This window comes from Myxine glutinosa, chromosome 8 (genome assembly GCF_964187855.1).
Source record: "Myxine glutinosa chromosome 8, kmMyxGlut1.1, whole genome shotgun sequence".
Classification (NCBI taxonomy): domain Eukaryota; kingdom Metazoa; phylum Chordata; class Myxini; order Myxiniformes; family Myxinidae; genus Myxine; species Myxine glutinosa.
Window position 1 is genome coordinate 104,694,715 of NC_136268.1, and position 10,365 is coordinate 104,705,079.

The following is a 10,365-nucleotide window of genomic DNA, read 5'->3' on the forward strand; positions in this document are numbered from 1 at the left end:
AGGATGACAGGCTGAGTCAACCCCCCTGGCGTTAATTCAGCAATCGACCGGGATTCGAACCCAGGATCCTTGGATCCTAAGCTGGCACCCTAGCCGCTAGCCAAACACCAGGCACCTTTATCTATCAATATTGTTGAAATGAAGATCAAATGGCTGTATGTTGAAATATGTTGAAAAAGTCAAAACTTTACATGGGGTGTACTTACTTTTTCACGTGACTGTATACATACACACAAATGGACATAAAGACATATAGTCTAGTAGGAAGACTAGGTCCCCCTGCACCCCCCGGAGATATACTTCTAATCAGTGTTTCTAGATTGGAAAAAATGTGTAGAAAATGACTAGCTATGGCCCCAAGCTGAAAAAATGTCCCACATACCATTTTTATGCAAATTACTGCTGCCATTATCAAAAAAACGATTTTTGACATATCTCAGCCAATATTGCAGATAATTGAAAAATGAAGGTGTCTAGACCCATGTTTTGAAGGGCATAGATCATGATAGAACTATTCATAACATGATTACATGTGTCTATGGTATACTAGTATGCATATTAATGCTGTAATTACAAAATAATCACAGTTTTACGAAATAATAGACTCATATTAAGGTCCGTCTACACAGACGTTAACACAAAGTTTTATTTTTCTAAATATTACAACTGTCAAAATAGTCCTAGCACTCAATGTGACCACTCTTCTCTTGCTTGTTTTAGATAAACATCATTAGCATTAGTGATTCTACACTGAGTCAGTCATCATCATTTTCATCGAAATCGTCAGAGTCAAACTCTTCTTCTCCTTCCTCTTCCTCCTCCTCTTCGTGCTCTCCTGTGTTCAGAAGATCCACCAGTGAGGTTGGTAGGATGGGACCACTGGACCACATTGGTTTCAACAGTCCTCCATCAGTCCTTATCCATCCTTGCTCCTCATAAGGTTTTGGCTTTTCGATGATAGGTTGATCGGCTCTTTTGTACAATGCTACGCGGTGGTTCACACGCTGGATGTGCGGCTTCAGGGCAGACTGGCATGGAGGAAGGCGAGCCAGATCAACCTTGGACTTGGATGTGAGGGTCTTGTCCTCTCCCACCATTTTTCGTAGCAGCTTGGCACGGACAATGTCCACTGATGACTCGCGACTCTGGCCGTACATCACACAGGTGAATTTTTCTAACTGCCTCTCCACCTCAGGGTTGGCATCCCAGTTGTCACCCAGTTCACCGAATGCCCTGTGAAACCTGGGATTCTTCTCCAGCTTTTTCAAGGGCCCGACTTTTCCCTTCCCTTTGAAGGCACTGGTGCAGTCTTCTCCGCTGAACACATAGTACCCCAGGAGAGTGGCACAGTAGTCCTCTCCCAGGGATTCTGCCAGCTCAGAGACGTTGACAAGTTGGCGATGCTTCCCTGACCCTGTATCCAGGTACACCGTCAGCTTGATGTTGTGGGCATGGTGGAGCAGGATCAGGAGGATGTCTGTGTCCGGTGTTCTGACTACAGCGTTCTTGTATCCGATGGTAGCAGCATGATGGAGGTACAGAACCACCCTGGTATCAGTCTCTTCCTGGTTGCTGTAGATCGTGGGGAGTTCACGTACCTCGACCTGAAACACAAAAAGGCACCGCATTTCAATCACTAGTCACTGCCAGTTTCAGATCTAGACAAACATCACAGGTAATCACCTTTTTTTCAGGAAAAATTACAAATTGAATCGCCATTCACGAAGGGCTTTCAATTTTACCTTGCCATTCGTTGAGGCAAGTTGGTGGGCCTTCCCCTCCACGATCAGCACAGCCATCTCTGTTCTCTCCAGCCTGGTAGCTGCCTCTTGTCCACTCCACACTTTCAGAAGAAGCTGGCACATCTGCTTTTTGTTGTCGTCATTTGCAAGGAACATTTTGAAGTCATATGGCTTCCTGGTTGCTGGTCCAGCCAGAATGATCTTCTCTGAGCTGCCCCGCCTCAGCCTTTCCTGCGCTTTGATTGACTCAGGATGGTAACTGTCAGTGGAGAACAGAAAGTGCTGCTTGGCCACCATCTGATCAAGCACCTGCAAGCATATCTCACCACATGTTGGGGGAAGGTTGGCAAGGGTATGCAGCAGCGCCATTCCATCCTGGATGAACAGGGCATCCTTGGGGTATTGCAGATCTTGTGGTGTGGTGTCCTCTAAAAGGTAGTGCAGAATGGAGGCTTTGTTGGTTTTGCAGAAGAACCCATCTCTCGGTTGCAAGACTGGGTCATTCTGAGAAGCACAGCAGGGTCAGAGATCATGATGTTCTCCTCCTCAGTGAATCTCTCCATCAACAGCCTCTCCATTGCCTCACACACTGTTTTGAGGCAAAAGAGGGACTTTGCGTAGGCCTTTCCACTGAGAACACCTTTGAGAGATCCACTTGTTACTAGTTGTGCCTCAAAGAGAATCTCTGCATATCCAGAACCACGCATCTTGTGTCCAGTGAGCATCCCGATGTAGTTCATGGATGTGTGGAAGGGTCCAATCGTTACTACATGACTAGCAAATTCATTTGGCCAGCGCCAGATGATGGGAAGGGCTTTCATGCAGACACCCAGATCAAATGTATTCAGGACCCATCTCTGACCCACCTCAGCAGTTGCTGCCTCGGAACGCTTCAGTAGCTCACGAACAACTGCGTTGTCTGTGATCGGTTGGTGGATAGGCGTGCAGTAGTCGACTGTTGATTTGCTGGGTGGGGGAGAACCAGTTGCAGAGGTGAAACCCCCTAGCCCAGGCAAGCGCAAGGAAGAAAGCTGTAGAACTTTATTCTGCTGGATGACCTGGGTTTGAATGTGTTCCAGTACTGAGTTGAATGCCTTTTCATGGGCGGCTGACATGCAAGCCTGCTCCTTTGGTGCTTCGGCTCTGTGAATCGCACGCTCATAGTTGTAGAATGCTGTGCGGAAAGCTTTAAAACATGACGGATGGTGTTTGGCCTCACATGCAAAGAGGTCTTTGTTTTTCACCTTTCGATGGAGTCGATAGAGACCCATTTTCTCAGCCCGTGTTTCGATTTGCTCCCATGCATTTTCTTTGTTTTTAAAGGATGGGAAGGTTGTAGGCCTCTCAGTATTGCGATGAGCATCTTTGGTCTCAACTTTCTCACAAAATATACACTCTGGCGGGAAGATGGGTTCAGCAGAACCTCCTGGTTTACGAGGAGAGTGATGCCATGATGAGGTTGATGGCCCTGGTTCTGTATCATCTCCCAGACGATGAAAGTGGCGGACAAAGTGCTTATAACACTTGCTGTGATATCCTACTCTTTCTAGGTCATCAGGAAGAGTTGCCGGGATCTGATCACATACTGATTGCATACGACATGGGGAGTCATGCGGTTGGTTGAGACGTCTATCCCGGATCTTTTGAAGCAGTTGCAGTTTTTCTGAAGCAGATCCTTTAATTTTACGGAGGGGCGTGAAATCCCCATGATCAGACATGGATGGTACATGAAGGATGCATGTAGGAGGAGAGCTTTGGGCTGCAGGTTCTACACTCCGTTTTCTTTTGGGCATGCTTGCTGTCGATGTCTACCATCACTGTTAAATGACAAATAAGAAATCACGAATGATGTTAAAAGTGCCTGTGAAAGGAGGCTCTGAGTTTTCAGTGAGGTAACAGAGGTTCTGAGTCATGTTCTACACTAGGGTACTTTTTAGCTGACTAAACCATGTTTAGTGGCATCAAAAGTGCTAATAGCTAAAACATCTAAATTCTTCCACACTAACGTTAGCTATCTAGGCCAATGAAACATTGTGCTAAGTTACTGTAGCTAGCTCAGCTGTCGTGCCTCTTTCTGGTTCAATTCATATACAGAAGTCAACAGATATGTCTCATGTTTGGCATTAACAAAAGTTTAAGTTACACCGACATTAGGAACATACTGTACATAGATGAGGCTAGCTTTAACGTTAGCTAACATGGTGCTAGCTGGCTCAGCTGTTATTCTGCCTGTTTATGATTTCATGCAGAAACTGAAGTCAAGAGTGTGAGTAACATTATAGTTAGCATCTTACCTGGCTAGATTGGAGGATGAATACCAAGAACAACACACAGATGGAATGGAAGACTGAACTTTCAACTGAGGTATTCAATAACATCAACGTTACCAATTGATACGAGCGCGCGACATTACCAATTGATACGAGCGCGCGAGCGCGCATGTTACATGGATGGAAATGTAAAATGGCAGCTATAGCAGCACTAATTTGGATCTCTAGTCTGTCATTTCTGCACTGTGATTGGATAACATAAAAAAATATGTTTGGGAGTTAACAGCAGGAGTTGGTAGATTTTACGTGGGCTGGGTGAGAAACCTTTAAATAAGCAAGTGAAAATCTCTCGCAATACAAAGTCAATGGTGGGAAGAAAAGTTGAGTGGTACCAATGTTACTGCCAATGTCCCGCCCCTATGCAAGACTCAGGAGCATCTTGTTGATATTTAACCTTGAAAATACCTGGGTTTAGACCCCTTATGTACCATGTTAAGTTATCTGCAGTATTAACGTATCCTTATCATTTGTAAAACTGATTATTTTGTAATTACAGCATTAATATGCATACTAGTATACCATAGACACATGTAATCATGTTATGAATAGTTCTATCATGATCTATGCCCTTCAAAACATGGGTCTAGACACCTTCATTTTTCAATTATCTGCAATATTGGCTGAGATATGTCAAAAATCGTTTTTTTGATAATGGCAGCAGTAATTTGCATAAAAATGGTATGTGGGACATTTTTTCAGCTTGGGGCCATAGCTAGTCATTTTCTACACATTTTTTCCAATCTAGAAACACTGATTAGAAGTATATCTCCGGGGGGTGCAGGGGGACCTAGTCTTCCTACTAGACTAATATGTACAACTACACATATACAATGCCTATGGAAAGTCGACACCCCTTTCAAAAATTTCACCTTTTGTTACCTTATAGCCTGGAATTAAAATGAATTCAATCAGACTTTTTCCACCTTTATTTACACATTGTAACCCACAACATCCAAGTGAAAAAAAATTCTACAAATTTCAGAAAATTAATTAAAAATACAAAACTAGAATATCTTAGTTGAAGAAGTGTCCACCCCCCTTATAATAGCTATTGTAAAATAACTCAGGTGTAACCACCACCTTAAAATCACACGCCAAGTCAATTGACATCCACCTGTGTTAAATCGTAGCGATTCTGATTATTTAAAAATTAGCTGTTCCTGTAGGTTTCCTCGGCTGAGTACTGCATTTCACAGCAAAGACTCAACCATCAGCACCAGGAGCTTTCAAAAGACCTCCAGGATAAAGTTGTGGAAATGCACAGATCATGGGATGGGTATAAAAATATTTCAAAGGCCTTGAATATCTCTTGGAGCACAGTCAAGAGCACAGTCAAGCCGCCAAGACCCTGCCTAGATCAGGCCATCCGTCCATACTGGATGACCAAGCAAGGAAGAGATTGATCAGAGAGGCTACCAAGAGGCCAATGGCAACTTTGAAAGAACTATAGGTCTTTATGGCAAAGACTGGTCACTGCGTGCATGTGACAACAATATCCCAAGCACTCCACAAGTCTGGCCTGTATGGCAGGGTGGCAAGAAGGAAGCCATTACTCAAAAAAGCCCACATTGGGTCCCATTTGAGGTATGGAAAAAAAAAAAACTCTCCGGAGATTCTGAAACCATGTGGTAAAAAGATTTGTGATCTGATGAAATAAAGATGTTACTTTTTGGCCTAAACGCAAAACGTTACATTTGGCGCAAACCCAACACAGCACATCACCCAAATAACACCATCCCTACCATGAAGCATGTTGGTGGCAGCATCATGCTATGAGGATGTTTTTTATCAGCAGGGACTGGGGCACTTTTCAGGATATAAGGGAAAATGGATGGAATAAAATACAGAAAAACCCTAGAGGAAACCCCGCTGTACTCTACAAGAATGCTGAAATTGGGACAGAAGTTTACCTTTCAGCATGACGACCCAAAGCACATAGCCAAAGTTACACTGGAGGGGCTAAGGAACAAAAAGATAAATGTCTTTGAATGGTGCAGTCAGAGCCCCGACCTAAATCCAATCGAAAATCTGTGGCATGTCGTGAAGATTGCTGTTCATCAACGCTCCCCACGCAACTTGAATGAGCTTGAACAGTTTTGTGCAGAAGAATGGGGAAATATTCCCCAATCAAGGTGTACAAAGTTGGTCGAGATCTATCCCAACAGACTCACAGCTGGAATTGCTGTCAAAGGTGCTTCCACCAAGTATTAACTTAGGTGGGTGGACACTTATCCAACCAAAATATTCTAGTTTTATATTCAAAATTAATTTTCTGAAATTTGGAGAATTTGCTTCCAGGCTATAATTCCAAGGTATAAGGGAACATCCCAAAGGTGTTCGATGGGGTTGAGGTCAGGGCTCTGTGCAGGCCAGTCAAGTTCTCGACAGATCTCTACAAATCATTTCTTTATGGACTTCGCTTTTTGCATGGTGGATTTGTCATGCTGAAACAGGAAAGGGGCTTCCACAAACTGTTGCCACAAAGTTGGAAGCACACAATTGTCTAGAATGTCATTGTATGCTGTAGCATTAAGATTTCCCTTCACTGGAACTAAGAGGCCTCGCCCGAACCATGAAAAACAGCCCCAGACCATTATTCCTCCTCCACCAAACTTTACGGTTGGCACTATGCATTCGGGCAGATAGCATTCTCCTGGCATCCGCCAAACCCAGATTCGTCCGTCGGACTGCCAGATGGTGAAGCGTGATTGATCACTCCAAAGAACGCGTTTCCGCTGCTCCAGAGTCCAATGGCGGCGAGCTTTACACCACTCCAGCCGACGCTTGGCATTGCGCATGGTGATCTTAGGCTTGTGTGCGGCTGCTCAGCCATGGAAACCCATTTCATGAAGCTCCCGACGAACAGTTATGCTGACGTTGCTTCCAGAGACAGTTTGAAACTCGGTAGTGAGTATTGCAACCGAGGACAGCCAATTATTACGCGCTTCAGCACTCTGCGATCCCATTCTGTGAGCTAGTGTGGCCTACCACTTCGCGGCTGAGCTGTTGTTGCTCCTCGACATTTTGACTTCACAATAACAGCACTTAGATGACCGGGTCAACTCTAGTAGGGCAGAAATTTGACGAACTGACTTGTTGGAAAGGTGGCATCCTATGACGGTGCCACGTTGAAAGTCACTGAGCTCTTCAGTACAGCCCATTCTACTGCCAATATTTGTCTACGGAGATTGCATGGCTGTGTGCTTGATTATATGTACCTGTCAGTAATGGGTGTGGCTGAAACAGCAGAATCCACCAATTAGAAGGGGTGTCCGCATACTTTTGGTCACGTAGTGTATATATAAAATTTATAATTAGTGCTCCAACCTATGATGAATGCCATGACATCACCACCACAATGTCCGCACTGTCTACGATGCTCCGGCCAAGTACTGGTATATAGCTGAAAGGTTTTCAGAGTCACAAGTATGTGTAGGCTCGCTGTATTGCCATGCTGATGCCCTCACTCATCTCCCTCCTTCACTCTACCCTTCACTCTCCTCTCCCCCCTCACTTTCCCCTCTCCCACCCCCTCATTCTCCTCTCCCCCCTCATTCTCCTCCTCTCCTTCCCTCCTCACTCTACTCCTCTCCCCCTCATTCTACTCCTCTCCCCCTCACTCTACTCCTCTCCTTCCCTCCTCACCTCTCCTCCTTCCCCACGCACCTCTCCTCCTCTTCTCCCCTCACCTCCTCTTCTCCCCTCACCTCTCCTCCTCTTCTCTTCTCCCCTCACCTCTCCTCCTCTTCTCTTCTCCCCTCACCTCTCCTCCTCTTCTCCACTCACCTCTCCTCCTCTTCTCCACTCACCTCTCCTCCTCTTCTCCCCTCACCTCTCCTCCTCCTCTCCCCTCACCTCTCCTCCTCGTCTCCTCACCTCTCCTCCTCTTCTCCCCTCACCTCTCCTCCTCCATCCCCCCTCACCTCTCCTCTTCTCCCCTCACCTCTCCTCCTCTTCTCCCCTCACCTCTCCGCCTCTTCTTCCCTCACCTCTTCTCTCCTTCTCCCCTCACCTCTGCTCTCCCCTCACTCCTCCCCCTCACTCCTCCCCCTCACTCCTCACTCCTCTCCTTCACTCCTCACCCTTCCTCTCCCCCTCCCCTCACCCATCTCCACCCCGTTATTGTTCCTGCCCCCTCCACCTCTCACAGTCTCTTTTCCCTCTCTTCTAGCCTCCCACATGCCCTCCCCTCTCCCCCCCCCCCCCCTCCCTCTCTTCCCCTCTCTTCATATTCCCGGCACAAAGCAACTCTGCGTTGCCCGGCAACGCCGATTACTTTTGCTTGTATATATGCATATATCAGAAATGTCTTGGATAGGGGAACAACGTAGGCATATTTTCAAAGGTTTTGAATTTTTATGGGATGAAAATTAGTGAGTCACGATGTCATCTGCCTACGATTATTTTGCAATTGGTCACAGGCTTTGACACCAATATAAATTTGTATTATGGACCATAGGCATCAAATATCTACAAATATTTAACAGTTTCAAATGGAGCACCTAGCCACAATTAGAGCATTTAAATTGCATCAGACGTGGCAATAAATGTGAATTGTTGCTCCCAGCTTGCCAGCTCAATGACACAAGATGACATTTGTATTTTTGCCTCCTTCATCCCAACCACATTTAGAATCCCGTGCGGGCACAGACAACTTACTGGTATTGTGGAATGCATCAATGAGTATGCCACACTGACCATTATAAAAACGGACGGAAAATAACCGCTTGAAAGCTTGCAATGTTGAAACGACTTGAAAGTAGTTAACTGTTCAAGTCTGTTGAATACTAATAACAGACCCGGTAGCGCCTAATTAAACCTTAAGGTCGTTCTATAGCTGTAAAATATTCAACAAGATATGCCGTTCATTCTCAGTCACTGTGCATCTGGTGACATCGATCAGTCCTCCACCATCGTCCCAAAATAGTGGCATCACACGAGCATTGGCTGTGAGGTGGCAGATATAAAGGAGTACGAGCCGCGAAGATGAGATAGAAAACATCTCGCTTTATAACTGAAGGGAATGATTGGCAATGATTGCACGGATGCCCTCATCAAGTGCTTCTGAGTGCATGCTTTTCACTTATTACGTGCAAACCAGCCTTTTTAAACAGGTACAAAAAATGGCTTATATGAACCCGAGACGGCAATGGTTTTGCGATGGAGTTCCACAGATCTTCCATGCAATTGGGTATAAGGTAACTGAAGGGGGAGCATTGGACCTTTACCGAGTTGCTCTGTCAATCTACCGAGTAAAAACCTCCACATAATTTATCATGGCTGACAGGATGGCCCAGAGGTTGAGCACTCACCTTTGAATGCCTGGTCTGTGTTAGATTTCTGACCAAACTACAAACCATCACCCTGGTACTTTGCAGACCAAGCATTGCATCAACGAGTGTGCCATCAAAAGGATGGGACACTAAATCAGGGTCCTGTCTACCAGCATTGGCTGGGTAGACTTAATCATACAACGGTGCCTTTTCAGGAGTAGTCCTTTGTGCATTGGCATACTGGCTAAATTCATGGCCTAACCAACACGAAGGGCAGCATTGCCGCATCCCCAGAAATGTTGAAACCAGTGGCGAGGTGGTGAATATGAACTATTGAACCATTGGGCCATAAATCACAACACGTGAATCCGCCATTATCAACATTCTGCAAAGCTTGGTCTTCAAATTACCCTTCCAGCCCCAGAACAGCATATTCCATAGCAATTGGTGGCAAGGTTTCTAAAGCCTGATGTCAGAGCATCTGGTAGGTCTGGAACAATGAGGGATGAAACAGTCTGACAAGCACACAGACGGCTGTGCCTCACATGCCTTTTTGAACTCGCACTTAACAGACAGGGGCAGTATTCGGGCCTGATGTATCATAATAACACCGCACGGCAGGACCATGTGTCGTGTGCTGTGTGCCAAACCACAGCCTCAAGTATAGAGGCAGCCATCATTCGCAGGTAATTCAAAACGCTGAGCCAGACTCCAAGCTCCTTAGAAACGAGAGTTATTTCAAAACAATTCTAAGAACTGCATCGATTCCACAACACATTGAAGTCTCATGTTATACACCACACTGTACTCCTTGGTATTGTACATTGATAAGGGACCGATACAAGGCAGGAGTCAGTTCCGCACTCGCTTAACCACGAGCAACAAACAAATCTGTATTCCAACCACCTAGAACGCAGGTGCATGTAGCCGGGGGTTGGCCCGTTTGGTACTCCTAATAAGCACTTGGCTAAATATTCTGGGATCCCAGGTTTGAATCCTCATGCTCACCCAATTGGTTAC

At 45.6% G+C, this 10,365-nt stretch overlaps 2 protein-coding genes across 8 annotated transcripts in view; both read right to left on the bottom strand.

Moving 5' to 3' along the window:
- Positions 1-10,365, bottom strand: part of LOC137433159 (ras-specific guanine nucleotide-releasing factor RalGPS2) — a 262,715-nt gene that overhangs the window by 145,406 nt on the left and 106,944 nt on the right. The gene's annotated exons all lie outside the window — the stretch shown is intronic.
- Positions 611-3,559, bottom strand: LOC144893311 (uncharacterized). The gene is made up of 2 exons (XM_078783636.1): positions 1,743-3,559; positions 611-1,604 (listed from the first exon to the last, which is right to left on the bottom strand). The coding sequence occupies exons 1-2, from the start codon at positions 2,109-2,111 to the stop codon at positions 756-758; spliced, it is 1,218 nt and encodes a 405-aa protein (XP_078639762.1). The 5' UTR covers positions 2,112-3,559; the 3' UTR covers positions 611-755.

Bases quoted from the DNA above. Each gene is read 5' to 3' on its own strand.
- LOC144893311 (XM_078783636.1), bottom strand. From the start codon at position 2,111: ATGGCGCTGCTGCATACCCTTGCCAACCTTCCCCCAACATGTGGTGAG. The intron at 1,605-1,742 runs GTAAAATTGAAA...TTTGTGTTTCAG, and splicing joins TTGCCTCAACGAATGGCAAG to GTCGAGGTACGTGAACTCCC.